Source organism: Diabrotica undecimpunctata, chromosome 1 (genome assembly GCF_040954645.1).
Source record: "Diabrotica undecimpunctata isolate CICGRU chromosome 1, icDiaUnde3, whole genome shotgun sequence".
Classification (NCBI taxonomy): domain Eukaryota; kingdom Metazoa; phylum Arthropoda; class Insecta; order Coleoptera; family Chrysomelidae; genus Diabrotica; species Diabrotica undecimpunctata.
The window spans coordinates 208,276,964-208,295,493 of record NC_092803.1 but is presented as its reverse complement, the minus strand read 5'-3'; the positions used below and the strand labels follow the sequence as shown (position 1 = coordinate 208,295,493).

General features: G+C 34.7%; 1 protein-coding gene across 7 annotated transcripts in view; it reads left to right on the top strand.

Moving 5' to 3' along the window:
- Window positions 1-18,530, top strand: part of jing (AE binding protein 2 jing) — a 386,189-nt gene that overhangs the window by 342,092 nt on the left and 25,567 nt on the right. For 6 of the 7 annotated variants that reach the window (XM_072521083.1, XM_072521085.1, XM_072521088.1 and 3 more), the window contains one exon: window positions 13,917-15,462. In XM_072521083.1, coding sequence (XP_072377184.1) covers window positions 13,917-15,462 — 1,546 coding nt within the window. Of the gene's footprint in view, window positions 1-4,873; window positions 4,944-13,916; window positions 15,463-18,530 lie in introns of those variants that run through there. The other variant, XM_072521084.1, reaches the window with a different exon arrangement.

Here is an 18,530-nt window from a genome sequence, read left to right as displayed (position 1 = left end):
ATAGAGACAGAATGCTGGAAGACCTTTGTAATCTAGGTATACCTAAGAAATACATCAGCCTCATAAAAATGACGTTGCAGGGTTCAAAAGCCGCAGTCAGAGTAGATGGAGAACTGACTCCCCTATTTAACATCAACATGAGAGTAAGACAGGGAGATGCCCTATCAACCATGCTATTCAACCTAGTTCTTGAGGCAGTCATCAGAAAAACCAATATAACCGGCCATATAAACACCAAATCAGTACAAATTACTGCATATGCAGACGATGTAGCCATCATTAGTAGGAATAAGCCACGACTAATGGAAGTGTTCAAACAAATTGATCCTGAAGCAAGAAAAAGAGGTCTTAAAATAAACGAAGCAAAAACGAAGTATATGACAGACAAAAGAATAACTGACAATGAAAATAATATCACAATAGACAACTATACTATCGAACGAGTGGATGCCTTTACATATCTCGGCACAGAAATCAATCAGAAGAACTCCGTAAGTAGCGAAATTAATGCACGTATTTCCAGCGGGAATCGTACATACTATGCTAATAAAAGATTGATGACATCGAAATTATTAGACAAAAGAACCAAAATGACTATCTACAGAACACTGATTAGACCCGTAGTAACCTATGGATGTGAAACTTGGGTAATGACGAAAAAAGATGAAGCCCAACTCAGGACATTCGAGGGAAAAATACTGAGGAAAGTATATGGCCCGGTATAAGAGGAAGATGGCACATGGAGAATCAGGAGAAACGACGAGGTTAATGAGTTAAATGAAGGTTATGACATTGTAAGATTTGTGAAAAGTCAAAGACTGTCATGGCTGGGACATGTGCAGAGACAAAGCGATGCAAAAACAACTAAGAAAATGTTACAATGGAAGCCCATAGGAAGGCGAAAAAAAGGAAGGCCCAGAACGAGATGGTTGGATGACGTGGAAGACGACCTGAAAACAATGAACATAAGACAATGGAGAAGAAGGGCACAAGAGAGATCTGAATGGAAGGACATAGCCAGACAGGCAAAGACCCATCCAGGGTTATGATGCCAAAAGAAGAAGAAGATTTCTATAGGTTCTCTAAGTTGTCCATCTATTCTGACTTCCATTGTGTTGTTTTGGTAGATGTTTTCGATAGTTTTTATGCAGTAATTTGCTTTATAACGAATATTGCATCTGTACAAGATCTTCCACTACGAAAACCCTGTTGTTCATCTGCTAAACTTATCCTCTCAATTATTAGCACTTGTAAAATTTTAGTTGTAAGTTTTAGGGTAGTATTTAAAAAGTTTATACCTCTGTAGTTTTCTGGCTGTTTTTTATCTTATTTTTGAATAGTATAATTAGTTCGCTTGTTCTTCATTTGTGGTGTTTCCGGTTCTAGCGTCGTTTGTTCTTCCTCTGCATATAGCTTTTTTTAGATAGTCAATCTACGTATCCTTTTCCATGTGTTTTGGTTCTATTAGCTCCTTTACCTCCGTTCTTTGACCTCTTATGAAGCGCCATATTTCCTTTTGCAGACCGTAAAAATCATGCTCCATTTCTTTCAAAAAGCGTTTCCAGTGATAGTTTTTTATTTTTGTTATAAGTGTACACGTGTTTCGTTTCTAATTATCTAGTAATTATGGTATGCCTCTTGTGTTTTGGTTGACATGTATTTCAGGTAAGCTTTTTTCTTTTCTTTACATTTTTCCTTTACTTCTGTACAAAACCATGGAGTTCTTCGCCTTGGGAACGATTTATTTTTATTTATATTTCTTTCACCAAGAACTTTCTTGGCCGAGACTAAAATATTAGACTTTCTGCTTTTTTCAGTTATTCTTTTTTGGAATAGGTATCTTGTGGAGTCATCCTGTAAGCTTTCGACTTTTATCTTTGTGGTGTATTCTGGTGTTTTGTTATCACATATATGTGTTTTCATTCGGATTTTGCGCAATACCAACTTATGATCGCTTTCTATTTCTGCTGATGTTATTGCTCCTACATCGAAGATTTGAGAGGGCTGTAACTCTCTATTCGACAGAATACAGTCTATCATAGATCTTTGTCATCTACTATTTTCAAAAGAAAAAACTTAATATTATGTATGCATTATGGTATACTGCACTAGTATATTGCTGGGTTTAAATGCAGTGACGAGAATTTCTATGGCAAGGTATAATATCGCAACACTCTTTCATAGCTGGCATGTTCCTATTTCTATTGTCTACATGATAAAATATTTCGTGGAAATGCCCGCCACTGCATTAGAAACTAGCTGTATCTTAACTGATAATACCTACGAGTTTTAAATAAACTACGAAAAATCGCTCATTGCGATTGCGGTCATTTTTTGCCTTTAAACAAGCATATGAAGTCATTTGGAACCCTACGCAAGTGCCACTCTTTAATTTATTTGTTATATTAATTGTACCTTGACTGGCCAGTCGATTTTTGAGTCAAAAAAGACCCAATTTAAACAAAAAACTCACTGAAATATGACTAAAAGTTATTCCTTCCGTTTTATTAAAGTAGCAAAACGCTATTAACCGGTTCCTACCTGATTCAAAGGCTAGTTCACGAAGGCACTATACATATTATTAGAATAAATTAGCACCAGAGGAAGGTACTTTATTTTTATTTCTACCTTGGTATTTGTATAATTAACGATTTTTTCGGTACCAAAATTGCTTTTTCGGCAGCGCGGGTAATTAACGCCGGTTAGTTTGAATAATATTAGCGTTAAGTGACAATTTTATGACTTAACTTTGGACTACCGAGGCAGATAAGCCTAAAAAGAAAGAAGTTTTGATCGTAACCCAAATATATTAAGTTGTTAAAATTTGAGTATAATATGAGTCGGGATCGTTCATAATTTAAGTCCTCTGTACATATTTTTATATATAAGATGGATTTTCGACAGGTCCTGTGTACTTGACAAGGAAGTCTGGTTATGTCTAATATCTACATATGCTCATTGAAAGTTGTAGATCATACTGAGCCACAAATAATCTCGGTAAAAATCTTCTGTATACATAAATGCATCCCTATCGCATGGTTACATCAAGCGGAGCACACTAGTATGCTCCCGAGGTCAAAAGCCTCTTTTAATTATATACTAATTTGCTTCGAAGACCGTATACTAGTTCGATCCCATGGTTAAGCGGATTAAGTATTTAACTACTAAGTTCTAGGATAATTATTAATATCGACAAAATTGGCAGTGTGACTTTTTTATTTTACAGTACATTCAACCAATTTACATCTCTAAACAATTAATGGAATTCACAGAAACTCTTTCGTTGTAGTAAAAGGCACGGTAAACTGCACTGGAGTTTCTTCATAATCATAAATTACTTTGTTTAGAATATTTTTGCCCATGTTATCAGTTAATTTGTATCAAATGCGGAACAAAAATTTAAATGGAATTTTAAGTATTATTGTTTATTTGGCTAATAATGAATGTATAAATATAATAGTTAACCTGCTGTACAGTTATTTTGTAAATAACAACAGTGTACTTACTGATTATTTAAGTTTATAAATCATTATCATCGTCACTAAATTCACTACCGCTATCATTATGTAAATCTATAATCACTGGATTAATTTCACTAATTTTATGTACCCTCTCCGGATCCACCACTCTTCTATTAATTTTTCACATTAATCTACAGTTTTGGCCCATATTCCTTTAGTTGCAATTTTAAGAGCTTCTTGCCACATTTCCCTACTGCATCGTCACTGTCTCCACTGCATCTAACGTGATTATCCTAATACGTTTTACATATACTCCAGATGTGTTCGATGGAATTACGGCCGCAACCGTAGTACTTAATGCCCATAAGTTGATACAATTTGGTCAACTATATAAACTGTTGGTTTTTCATTATGTTTTGAAATTTCCACTAACTCTGATTTGAAGGCGTATTCCGGAAAATTGATATTATTTTTAACTAACCAATTTTTATGCTCGGTACGTTCCACGACTGTTTTGTTGTTTCTCCAAAATCTCCGAATGGTAAGGTGCATTATCTAAAACTGAAACTGATGGTTCACTCAGTCTATGTAACAGTTTATCCTCAAGCAACATATCTGCATTCATGTTTTCATGGTAATCAGCAGATTTTGATTTTGAAAAAATCAAATCTGCGTTTTCTATAAAGCCTTGTTTCCCTCCTGTATGAAGAATGATGTGTCTTTCGCCTTCGCTATCTGTGTGTTTTATTGATTTTATGCTGTCTTGCCAAATTCTTTTAATTCCATTCTTTGCAAATATCCATGTCCCATGTAAGTATACTATAGTAAGTATAATTAGTTTATTTAGATTATATTCACTTTATTTTTGTCGCTATTTTGAAAAATGTTTATGATTGGTTTAGAATATTTATTAGACATTTTGATCTGCAAAATTATTGTGATTGTTTATTTTCTTAAGATTGATATTTAACATTGGTACTGTGACTTTTGCTTGTAATGTTGCACTAAAACCTCACCCTGTATATCAATAGAAATGATAGTGATTTTCCTTTATTGGTTACATTTTTATACTTATTGAATACAATCATACCTGCTTTCTTACTTCGTGCTCTTTCTTTACCTGACCGATACCTATTTGTTAAATATACAATAAACTCATATTCTACTGTCATTTTAATCAAAAATCTCAGATTAATAACCCATATTTGAATTTTTAATGACATTTTTATACAAACTAATGTCCTATAGACGGACTATTTTTAAAATGCATTGTATAATTACAAATATTAATTTACCTGGACAAATATTCCTAGAAAAAGAAAGCCGAATTTAAAAATATTTATCAGTATTTAGTCTTGACTAAGACATCAGAGCCCCGTTTTGAACAGTTGAGTGAGTGTTGTGAGGTGGAGTAGAAATGTCTTCAGTGAAAGAACTAAACCTTGGTTTAAATATGTATGAATTTTCAAGAGATTCCCGAAGGTATAAACGTCTTTATATTATTTCGATTATCAAAATCTATTTACAGTATTAAATTATTGATTTTAAATTTGTTATTAGATTTTGTTTGAAAAAGATTCTCATTTACAGAGGGTAGTTTGTGTAGTCTTCCCCGTTTTTACTGTACTGACGGTTGGTTTTTTGCCTCGAGTACATATCAAGCATTTCTAGGCACCAAACTAGGCCCATTTTTGTGTTATCTTTGGTCCCTTTATGGTAAATCGGGGATAGACGATATTGATAAAAAAGAAATGAATATAATATAATGAATCGCTTATTTGACCGTGGAACACGTCCATACTCGGAAAATTGGATTATGTGGTTTCTTCTTAAATATTTATGATGAATAAAAATAACTGTTTCCTGAATGGTAACCTAAAAGTGCAATTAGTGACTCGTACTGTGCATGTACTTGTCTAAACATTACTTTAAATTGATTGCTCGACTTACATTACTAATCAAATGTAAGTAAATATGGCACTCGCCCAAATGGCATCGCTTTTTTATTCTCAGATGTTGATGTAATAGGAAACAGATGTTGGATGGGTGCTCGACATCATTCATTTGCTTTATATGACACCTAAGACGGAAAAGGTTACTTTTTTAATTTCTCTTTAATTTTTTATTATTTACTAATTCTTTTTAAATTTGGCAAATAACATGAATAAGTCAACAAAATCGTTTTGATCGATCGTAAATTGAAGTTGAGTGATATAGCAGAGTTAAGTATATAACGTAGCAATGATCTTTATAATATATAGCGTAAAGATGTTTTGTTCAGTCATAATCAATCAAAAAAAAAAAAAAATAACGCATCGACGATTTTGACTGTTGTTTGTAATTTTGTAGATTTTGAATCGATAACTAACACTGAACGAAAAATTGAACAACTTCACTGTGAAGTAAAATCGCCCTGGCAAGGTTTTGGTATCCGTTTTTTATATTCTTATTTTTCCTCTTTATAAACAATTCTGTTTGTTCTTTGGCGGATTGATCCTTCCCGTGGACTATCTTTAGTTTTTTTTCTAATTTGTGCGTTTCCTCTCCTATCCTTCAATGCGTTGTTTCAAAGCTTTGTGTCTTTTCTTCCCGCGGCATTTTTTTAACGTTTTTGGTGAACTAGTTGACGTATTCGAAAGAAGAAATTACAAATGAGTGCTCTTTTATCGAGACAGACATTTCTAAGTGACATAGAAATCTCAACGCCCATCATTCATTATTATATTTTAATCCCATTTGGTTTACAGGCTGATAGGCAAAGCAAAAACAATAAATGATTGGAAATTCAGCCACATCAGTTTAAGTTTTCGTTGTTTATTAAGTTTTTTTTTCTAAACTTGCTAAATACTAAAAGTTTTAACTTTTAAGTTTAATACCGATCAAGATTTAGCGGCGTGCGTTCTTGGTTTTTTTTTTAAAGTCGTTTACAACGCCTAACTGAGCCAGTTTGATAGAAGAAGGATAGTTGGCTAAGGGAAAAGGGACTTTCTTTTCAGGAAATTGCGAAAGACTTTCACAAAAGTTTAGATAATGTGTTAAAATGTTATCGACATTACAGAGATGTCGAAGAACTACAGGGCGTCAAGGTTGCCGCCTAAGGTTGATGGCTCTAAGAGACTGTTTCTCCACTACCAGGTCTTTTTCAAATCAATGTTATGCGAACAATTTATCGTTGCATTTGGTACACTGGGTACTACTTCTTACCGTAATCGTCTTGATTGGCACAGAAGACAATTGCCTTGGGATCAAGAATGGAATGGGGTTACCTTTAATGATGAATCTCGATTTCGTTTAGGGATGCATTATGGCCCAGTCAGGCCAGAAGACCGCATGGTGAAAGACGAAATTCACAGTTTTTTGTCTTCTTCATATAGTTATCTTCGTCAGAGGGAAGATAACAGCTCAGAGATAATTCTATAACCTCATCTCATACCCTATCTACAGACACTTCATCATCCAATTTTTCAACAGACCACATATTGCGAGAGTTATAATGGACATTATCAGGGATTTCATCCTGTTCAATTAATATTTTACCCTGGCGCCCCGAGATACCTAGATTTATCTCCAATTGAACACGCGTTGGACATAATGGGTCGGAGATTTCTTTATTTAAAGCATGCTCCTCAAACTTTGGGAATACTTCGGAAGAAGTTAATTAGGGTATGGAACAAAATATCCCAGGAGAATATTGACCGTAATCAGCAGCGAGCCCAGACGCTTCCAAGACTGTATTGGCCACGGAAGTGCATTGACATATTAATTCATTTACCTCTGTAAGTTGTTTCAATAAAATTGAAATTTTGATAGGTTGTACTCTATATTTGTACAAAATATTTTCAAAATATAATAATTTATAATGGGTTTTCGGATTTCTATGTGACTTTAGTATATATTCCGTCCAGTGAAGATGTGTTCTCTTATTCTCCCTTAACTTAATTACATTGAAAAGAACTTTACCTGTATGCCTACATTATTACGTGGCGCAGAACCTTAAAACATATTTGTATATTTGAAGGACGTATTTGTATAAAATTGCGGAAATTGAGGCATATTTAGAGAAAAATGGCATCGTATTATAAGAAAAGCATTGCAATTAACGTATTATTTCAGAAGATTATGTTAATTAATAAGGTGGAATTTTTCTTAAAAATTGTTTATTAGTTTGGGTAAAAATTGGGTATGGGTATGATATAAAAGAAAAAAATAACTGAACGAAGTTCTGAATGTATGAAAAGTGAAACAAAACGAATAAATATTTACTTGACCTTGACATTCGCGTTCAGTTTATATCTATATATTTATTGCTGATGTCAATTTCAATTTACATTACCGTTAATAAAATACATTAATTATCTAATAAATAGATATTCTGTAGAAATGTTTACTTTATTTTACTTTGAGCTGTTTAACGAGCTAAAAATTTGTTTTCTTATATTTCCAAGTATTCAACCATTGTTCTTGATGTTTGTTTGTTGTTGTTTCATGCTTGCTATTTAAAATTTTCTAAAAAAAAAATCCTCCAAATTTTTAATTATGGTTTCCCCACCGTATCTTAAGAGTTTATTTGGTATGCCATCGTATTCTGAAGCTTTTCTGTTTTTTTATTTACATTTTGGATATTTTGTCTTTTGTGATTTTGTTATTCTGAGATTTTTATATTTATTAATGGATTTTTCTATCTTTAAGGATTTTTCAAACATTCCTTTGCGCATCGTATAGGTTCTGTTCCGTGTCTTTGGTAAATGATGTCCAATAGTCGCTTTTTATGCTTTTTATCTTAGCATTGATGTTGTTTCTTGTATCGCTGAGTTTTATTATTAAGTATTATTTTATTAGGGTGTAATCTGTTTTATTATAGATTTTGCTTGCGCCTTTTTTCCATTTTATTTATTATTTGATCTTGGATTCATTTTTTGTGCATGCTAGTTTGCATTGTTCTTTATATTTTAGATTCGCATGTCTCTGTTTACTTATTAAATATGGAGCCGGTAGTTTTACTAATCATATATAAAATAATAATAAGAACTTGAAATAAGGAACAAATTCTGGAAGAGTGGTGTACTGTAATTGTTTGTCTATTACAAAAAAAGGATGATGCATTGTTATGCAGAAACTATAGATGTATAATCTTTGTTAACACAGTATAAAAAATATTCTCAAGTATAATGTATGGTTGCCCAAATGCGTATTCAGAGGAACTTCTAGGCGAATATCAAGTGGATTTAGGTCTGGTCGATCAACAACTCTTCTGGCTCTATCTAAGTTGCTGCAATATTTCTGATCACAAGAACTCACTGAGGTCTAAAATTTTATTCGTATTAGTATGTTGGCTTTTTAGCCTGGCTTTAGTAGCCAGTCGTGACCCCCATTGAATACTTTTTGCATTTGAAGTCTCTTCCAAGGATAAATATATATATATCCGTGACTGACCAGCAAGTTTACATATTGATTTGTCTTGATGGCATTTCTTGGGTGACACTAGACCAGACTATGACGATTACCTCATAGTTTCTACAATATTTATTGTAGCGGCAGGAAATTCTTTATATCTATATCCTATTTCCTGATAGTGCATAATATTTTCTTTTATTATTACTATTAACTGCTTTGACTGCATTATCAGGGTAAATAGTATGGTAAGTTTGATAACCACTATATCTAATAAATTTATGCCTGATTTGTGAAATGGGTTTCAGAAATGAGGCATATATCTTTTTTTTATTTAATATGGCTTGTAGTTCTTACTGATGCTACAAAGTGGCATTTGCGTTCTATTCTACTATTACTAGTTATAGACTACCCGCCATTAACAAGTGTTTAGGTATAGCTTCTTTAGTGCTATGCTCTCTTCTGGTTATGTGCTCCCCCAGGTCAGTTAATCTCTCCAGTATTTTCTGTTTGTTCTATTGTCAGATCTTTTTGTCAGACTGCTATAACTCTTGTTCTGGGACCTTGCATAATTTTCTTGAAAGAGAGCACAATTTCTTATAAGTTCTAAAAAATATGGCCTCCAAGTGAATGAGGAAAAATCAAAAATGATGGTAGCAACACCAGAGCCAGACACATTAATCACCAATTCACTGTTGATAACTCTAGCTTTGAAGTGGTGGACAAATTCACATACTTAGGCTACCTGATGACCAATAACAACTCTATAGCGGAAGAAATCAAACGAAGAAGTAGATGGAGATATAGGCCAAAACTTGGATATAAGGATGCTGTAGACGAAGATGCTAGAAAAATATTTGCAGCAAACTGGCAGCAGTTGATGGATAGAACTGACTGGCTAAACTCGGGAAGGTCAAATCTCTTCCGCTGTAGAAACATTGATGATGACGATGTCTCTGTTTTATCTACGCATCTTCTAAATTTTTCGCCTTTGGTGCAGTTAGTTTGGAGCACATCAAGAAAAATCACAATCAAATCCCAAAATGAACATATATCCATTCTGAAGTGTCAATTATAATAATTGTTACCATTATGTTTTTTCGTTATTCACCATCAATATTAATTGTCCCACTTCTCTCAACATCTGTAATAACTTAAATAACCAACAATTCTAATTAATTACGTTTTATATCCTCGTCAAAAGACCACATTTGTTCTATTTATATTCCCACAACCAACCCAGCAATTGATTTTCGAATCAAACGTCCGATAAAAGTATATTTATTTCTGTTTATAAAAGAAAATAAAAAATGTAAAGTATGTCGTAACAATTTAAAACAACAGGTCATTGTATTTGGTAATTCAGCTGACTTCGTGCATGACTGAGCCCATTGAATGAAATTATTTCTATAATGCATGCAGATGGCAGCATCGATCGCTGTCTCCCTTCTCTTTTCTCGAGGCGGCGTTGCCTCATCTCTCTATGAAAGTGACTACTTCAGCTATATTCTTGGTTACGTCTGTTTTGTAAAATGGTTTACCGATTTTTATTTGTATTGTAACTTACTTTTGATATTTACCATGATACATTGGAGAAGGATATTATCCTATTCGTATTATATTTAATTTACCCTTCTTTGACTTAGTTTTGCATCTTTCTTAGTACCAATTCAAATTTTGGATTTTTTAATCTTTTAGTTACTCTTTCCCTTTGTGTGGTTAAAAGATGCCTAGATATTTGAATTGAATCATCAGTTTCCATATACCAATCACCTACCTATGTTTACAATGTACCATCCTTTAAGGTTACATTTTATTGTTACATTTTCTATTACATCAGTCAGTTTACAAGTTACGGTCGTCTACGTGATGCTACTTTTTCAATTTTCAAAACAATGTTCAGGCCAAGCAAATACCAATCATACCTAACGCACTGGTCGCCGAAGATGTCACAAAAGTTCTAGAAATGTAGATCCACAGTGTTATTTGTGTTTGTGATAAATATTCACGTAGCAATCTGCAGAGTCTGTTAAGTCCCTTTTCCATGCCTTTCCTGATGGTTTCCTAGTGAGTAGAGTAACTAGTTACTCACGGTAACTCGCGTTATCACAATTACCTTAAATGTTTTCAAGTGGTTTCTCAGTTACTATTACTATTATCTTACATAAGCTTGCGATGTGTAGATGTAAAGATGGTGTCCAAAATGTTTTGGAAGTACTTGGCGATCATCCCGACTGATTTTACTTTATTTGCAGCAGTTCTAAAGAGTTCTATTGTTGTTTTTCACTTCACTGCTTTCAATTTTTCAACCAGGACGTGCGTCGTCTCCTTGGTTCTCTGTTTCCTTAAACTCTCTCTTGTATAACCAATCACGTCAACTGTAAATAATGTCAGATTCAGAGGGAGGGTGACAGCAAGAACAAAGGTAAATCCGATTCCCTGATTAAGAAAGGTAGAGGATGAAACAAAAATTCTGAGGGGAATATCTAAGGAAATATGGGAGGAACAGGTTATTATCGACATTAAAATAATAAATGTGAGAAGCTGGCGAGAAATATGAAGAAAATAAAATAGTGGAAGGGCATTAGAACAAAAACCAAATGTTAAGTGATTCATCGCAATAAAAAAAATCAGAAGACAATTAACAGCCATTCTACCAAGAATGGAAAGATTAGATGAATAAATAAATACATACATACACACAATAACGGTGTAATTGTTAACAGAAAAACATTCTTAAATCTAAAGAGAACAGAATCAAACAAGGTAGGTTGTCCCTTTGAAATGATCTCTAAGAAAAGAATGATCACCAAATTATGTTCTTAAAGTTTTCGTTTTTCCTCTAATTAGGATTATTCATTTATTTAACTTTAGTGGTTTCGTCCAGGTAAAATTATTGTTGATTCATTTCTTCCATTTTTTTAAATTTCCTTATAATTGTCAATGGACAATCATTTTTTACCGGAATAGATGTTAAACATTTCTATAAAACATCTACTTCTTAAAGGCCCCCGCGCATTAGGCAGCCAATTATAGCAACCATTTGTGTCCGTTCCTTTAAGCGATATGGACGTGGAAGATGCCATAATTATTTACCGTTTGTCTCGTAAAAAACGTAAATCAAAGAGAAGGCATTGAATCATCCTCTCCTTTTAGAACGTCATTCAAAAGGCTTATTTCAAACCTATTTAAAAGGATGTTTGTAGATTCCCAAATCGGTTTTTAACTATAGAAGAATGTCAGTTCAATCGTTTGATAATCTTTTGGATAAATTCTCGATCACTGTATTCTTCAGAAGATATATCACAAATCGCCTTACGGCTATCAAACTTTCCGAATTAATTTTTCAGTATCAAAAGTCAATTTAAAAACCTTGGAGATAGGTCTGGTTGACACAAGTGGATGGAAACTGTAAAAAAGTTGGGGATAGCTCTGGTTGACACCACAAGAGCGCGGAGACTGAAGGCAGCTACATTCATTTCCCTTCAGAATCCCCACTTGCTTTGGCTGCGGGCAGCAAAAGGGCTGCCGGTGCAACGGGCACGTTTGATTGGCCCCCTAGTGCGGGGTAGCGAGGAGTCCCTAATTGTACTACTTAGCGGCCAGAAGAAAATACAATCTAGTAGTGGCAGTCTAAAAAAACATTATATACCAAATAAAAATAAGCACCAGCTGGTAAAACATTTTAAGTATTAAAAAAACATGCATTACTTTATTTATATTCGTAATCACTAAAACGCACAATTTTCTGTATATAATTCATTTTTTCGGAATACTACGATTATGTAGAAAATGGACGCAACTCGGCAACACTGCTAAAGGAGACTATCATCGTAGCAGGCGTTGCATCAAACTACGGTAATAGACGTGGATGGGGGTTTTCGATTTCATTCTTCTTCTTTTTTATGTATACTGCCTGCCTCCAGTCATGTCTACCTGGTTCTTGGCCTGTGTTTGATGTTTGAAAGCGATGTTGCACGTCGAATCAAATCTCTCTGCCAAAGTTAAATTTAGAATTGTTGACGGAATTCTTTTAATTTTACTTAATAACAGTTTTATTGACAATTATGAGGATTACGGAAGGGTTTTTAAATCCATTTACTCATCTTTCTAATGGTCGTTCTATGCGTTTTTTCGCAATAGTTTGACTTCTTTTGGTTTTCTATTATTTTTATGTGCTTGAACTATCGATTACTTGATATTAATTATACATTGTTAGAGCATATATGACTCTGTCTTCTTCTTTTTATGTAGACACGACTGGTTGTTTTTCAATGTGCTTCCAATAAGTTGTCGTTTCATCGTTTTTGTGGCCTTCCTACTGATCTATCAAGGAATCGTCTCTTGTATTTACTAATATATTTCTTACCTAGTTCTTGATGTTCTCTACCTTGCATCTACGTCGTATATCTGTACTTCTAGCTTTGTTTTATAGTGTTTTGCCATTAATTTTTCACATGTGCTGTTCCCAACATCTTTTTTGTTCTCTCTGTGTCAGGTCGTGTTTCTGTTGCGTATGTCATTACTGGTCTGATGACTGAGTTGTAAATTCTGTCCTTCATTTCTCCATCCAGACTCCATCCAGAGATTATGTGAAATACATCCCTTTATTGTCCACCGACATGCGACACCTCAAACGACGGTCATGTTCTACTTACAAGAACAGATCGCGTACTGTGTGTGTTTGTGCGATCCCGACACTTCGCTCAATGGCTCTTCATCTATCATTCTATATCCATTAGTCGCCTTTTACGATAGGCAGTGCCCAGGACCTTAGCAATATTCTTTCAGCTGTAGACATCTTTAACTATTGATTATGTGCACCACTTATTGCAGTTTTGTTTGTTTTATAGTTTTTTGTACTTTTTTTTCATTCTCCATACTTCTAAACAGATCGTTAAATCTGTGAATCTATTTAATCAACCGCGTTTCTAGATTTATAGATAAGTCACATAATATTTATACAAACCACATTCGAGTGATACTTTTCATTGTAGAAAAGTCTTTATTGCATAAATTTACTTATTTATTTGTGCATAATCTAATAATCTGTTTTTGTTCTAGTGGTGTAGCAGTCCTGAGCTGCACCGACTGCAGCGGAAGCAGTACGGCATCAAGCGACATCACCGATCCCGGATCACCGTTCAGCACAACTTCGAGTCATTCAGAGGACTCTGGGTCTGGCTCACAACCAGCTAAAATGCCACCGACACAAACTGCCCATCATCCACCTTGGCCTTGGACCGCTGACGAGGGACCCCCTTGTAAACGGTCACTTTTAGACAAAACTCTAACAACAGCTGCCTTTCCTAAAACTCTTAAATCTGCCGAGGAACAACCTAAGAAGAAACCGACGGTCAGCGCTACGCCCTTCATCACTAAATCGAATTTTGTTAAAATCGTCCCTTCTATACCTAGTCCAAATGATAAGTTAGTTAAGAAGGGCGATACGCCTAGAATGCAACAAGGAAAGATCACGGAATATTTTAAGTCTCAAGTAAAATCGAACGGTCTTAAAAAAGAGATTCTGAACATGGTTAAGAAAAACGTTACTCAAGTTACAAAAACGTTGGTTGATCAACAAACACAGTTCAACAGTTTGAAAACACCGAGTCGCAAGGAGATGAAGAAGCCCATCAAGAAATCAGTGCAATCAAAGGTGAAAAAAGTAGCACCAGTTACAGTTCCTAGAAAAATACTCCCGGCTCCAAGCAACATGACAGACAAACTTACCATCAGCGATCAATTGAATAGTCTGGCTAAGTTCACTCCAACCGTAACTTTAACTGCATTAAGTTTTCCTCCTAACTATACGTATCTTCACACCAAGGGACCGAAACCACCCGAGGCTCCGATATTCGTACCGCAATACGCAACGATTGCTAACGATAAATTACCTCTACCGATAATAAATCGAACACCATGTTTGAACGTGATACAACCAGTGCAGAAACTTACTACAATCAACAACTTCAATTGCGTCAAATTAAATGCTACGGTAGTGCCTATAGTTAAGGTGAACCCAATGCCTTCTAGGTTAAACACGTCTGTAAATCCTCCGGTACCGTCTATGAACACAAGCCCGAACATTGCGAACGTTATGCCTTCGTCGAATGTTCCGAATCTAAGCGTCGAGACCGGCATTCCCACGGTGCTATCAGCGAAGCCGAAAATAGCAGAGAATGCCGTATCTCCCATCGTAACGCTGCTCTCCAAACAGCACAAAGAGCTAAACGTGACGAACATACCTATAGAAAACGTGCGTGACAACAATTCACGGACTGAGGAGCCACATAGGACAGAAAAGTGTACGCGAGAAGAGATTTTCCGAGATGACTTAAAGGAAACATCTCCTACGCCTACTACAGACTCGGATAGTGGTATATCCATATCAAACAAAGAGTGCTTAGAAGTGTTTATTAGTGAAACAGTAGTAGTAGAGGAGCAGAAATCGCCGATTTTATCGAAGCCGAAGACCATCCGGTTTCCATGTAAGCAGATTGAGAAGGAAGAAGGGAAGTCTCATCCACACTCCACAGATGGTCAATGTAGATGGGCGGAATGCAGTTCTTGCTTCGACACCAGTGGGGCCTTACTCGAACACCTACAGGTTAGTATGGTTTTTCAGTTTCACCATCTTCACAAAATTTATGTCCGTAGTATAAAACTTCAGGACGAGATGTTGACAGTTCACAGTTGATGAGAACACAACTGAGATTCAAGTTACTTGTACAAAGCCAAGTTGAAGACCATCTAGCTCAACGTCAGTTCAAGAGAATTGATTTTTCACAAAGGTTTATTATTGTAATAATTCAAAAAAACAAACAAACAGCATGTTTAGATACCAACAATCATATATCATGTAGTGGCGATGAAGAGTTTTGATGCAGTTTGTAATTTGGCAAATGTTAAAAATGTGATATCAATTCGACATTCTTAATAGTTGTTTAGAAGTTATCAAACAGTATGAATTTTCTTACACAAAAAACGTAGGAATCATAATTCACATATATTATACATAAGTTACACTAGGAAATAAGATTCTATTTCTGCCTCCCTTCTCTATATTTTCTCCTTGGTAAGGATATACTGGTGTCATGTAATTCTTTTGACGATTGCTGTCCAACTATCTCTCTCCTGTGTGTGTTGTTTTGCTTCGGATACTGAGTAACCAGTCATGGTCTTTATTTGGTCCGACCATCGTGCTGGAGACGAATATTAAGAATGTGTTTGCTCTCTGGTTCTATCTGGGACGAATCTGCATTGTTATTGGGGAATCTGTAGTATGATTTTAGTCTTTTATTCAGGAGTACTTTGCTCGCATGGGATATTAATGCTACTGTACGGTAATTGTTGCAATTTGTCGATGAACTTGTTTTATATATGGGAATAAAAGTGAGCCACTTTCTTGTATTCCAGATTTCATTTCAGATCCTAAGCAATATTTAAATCCCTAACTCTCCCATTTCTTTGAGTGTTTTAGGTGTAGGTCAGCTTTTGCTAATGCTTCTCTAAAATTTGCTGGATGTTGGGAACAAATTTGTGTCTCTTATGTATTTTGTGATCTGAAGTACAATCTGCAACTGGTTTTGTCTTCACATTAATATTTGTTTGCTTATTCGAAAACGCATTTTGAACTTTCAAACGATAGTTTTACAAACATTTAAGCTGGCTTCATTTCTGGTCTACATATAAGGTCAGTCAGATCATCTTAATTATGTTTCCAGTTACGGAATTTTCTTTTAATGCTTCTTTTAGTTAGCCCACAAAAAGACGAGGCTAATTTAGTAATCTTTTTTTTGTTTCAACCTATCTCTTCTTCTACGTTGGCTCTGAATAAATAGATCACCGTTTCGTTTTAACAACAACCAGTTGAAGTGTGTTTCTGAATATTCTGGTGCCGTCTGAGACTGATTTTTGCTGAGAGACTGATTTGCAATCCGTATTTTGCAAACTACTGCCCTGAAAAGTTTTGTGGTTGTTGTGTTGAACCACGTACGTAGATTTTTCAGCCGGGAAATCCTTCGCCTTCCTGGTCCTCGTCTTCCTTCTACTTTTCCTTGAAGAATTTATTGTAGCAACCCATATCTTTCGCTGTTCCTCATGATGTGACCCAGATATTCAATTTTGGCTGTTTTTATTGTGGTCAACAACTCTTTTCCTTTTTTGCATTCTTAATAAAAGGTCCTGGTTAGTAATGTGGTCGGTATATTATATTTTCAGGACTCGACGATAAAAACATATTTCGAAAGCCTAAATTTTCTAGCAGGTAGCGCCTGTGAGAGTCCACGAACCAATTCCGTACAATAGTATAGGAAAGATATAACATCGTAGTAACCTGATTTTTATGGGTACTGATAAATCATGGCATTTGATTAGCTTAGCCATTTTTTGAAATGCAGATCTTGCTTTCTCTATCCTGCATTTTATTTCTAGAGAATGGTCCCAATTTTCATTGACGTTCGTACCACGATAGGTGCATGTTTTTACTTTTTCTATTGGTTGACCATTCACACTGATTCTTTCAATTTGCTGTTCCTTCTTAGACCTCATCATACATTTTGTTTTCTTAATGATCAGTGAAAGTCCATATCTCTGACTCACTTCTGTGATTCTATTTATTTACTCCTGGAGGGCTCCTGTCTTTTGATAATGCTTTAACAATCGCCATACCTAATTGCACTGAATGCACTAAAATTGAATTATTTACGAGGATGTATTGTTATATAGTTAGTCTAGAGAGGTTAAGATATAACAGTGTCAAGTTTCACATCAAAAAGTCAAACTATAGTTGCGCTAGAGGGAGGCAAATTTACGCATATATTTTTAAAGATACTTAGAGATCAATACCATTCGTCTGCAATCGTGAAAAATTGTACTGCACGCTTTAAAAAGGTAAATTTTACATTAAAGATAAAGATCAAAAACGCTAGTTTGATAGGGCTACTGGACTCAGACATTGGATATTACATATAAACACGTCAATTTGGATGTAAAAAAATTTCTGCAATATGGATCACCAAATGTCTGAATGTTGAATAAAAGCGTGCAAAAGCAGAAGCACTTGGTGGTATTTCTACGACTTGGAACCAAAGCAGGAATTTATGGAATAGACACTCTAGTTCTCTAAGTGCCAAGAAATTTCGTGTTCAAAGATCTACTGGAAAAGTTCTTTCTTCGGTGTTTGGATTGCCAAAAAATAATCATGATTGGTTATTTGGATAAACACAGTAGGAGATTATTATTCAGCGCTAGTTCCGTCCGACTGTCATATCTTTCCTCAAATGAAAAAAAGTCCCAAAGATTCATACATTTTCTTGCAACGAAGAGTAGATAGAGCCTGTGAAACCTTGGTTTGCAGAGTAAGTTACCAAATTATTTTGAAAGGTCTAGAAACGTTGCAGGCTCGTTTAAAAAAAATGTATTGAATGAAGAGGACATTATGTTGACAGGCTAAGCATTTTTCGATACATCCTTATTATTTATTATTAGTGTACAATGTGTAATGACAAATTATACAAAAAAAAATATTTTAGAATATGTGGATTATTAGTCTTAAATATTAATTTAAATTTTTTATTTTTTGTATATTGTTTCATTTCAATGGCTTACAATTTTTGATTCTACATTATTCCTGAACCTTTTTTTCTCATATTTTTTTTATCATTTTATTATTTT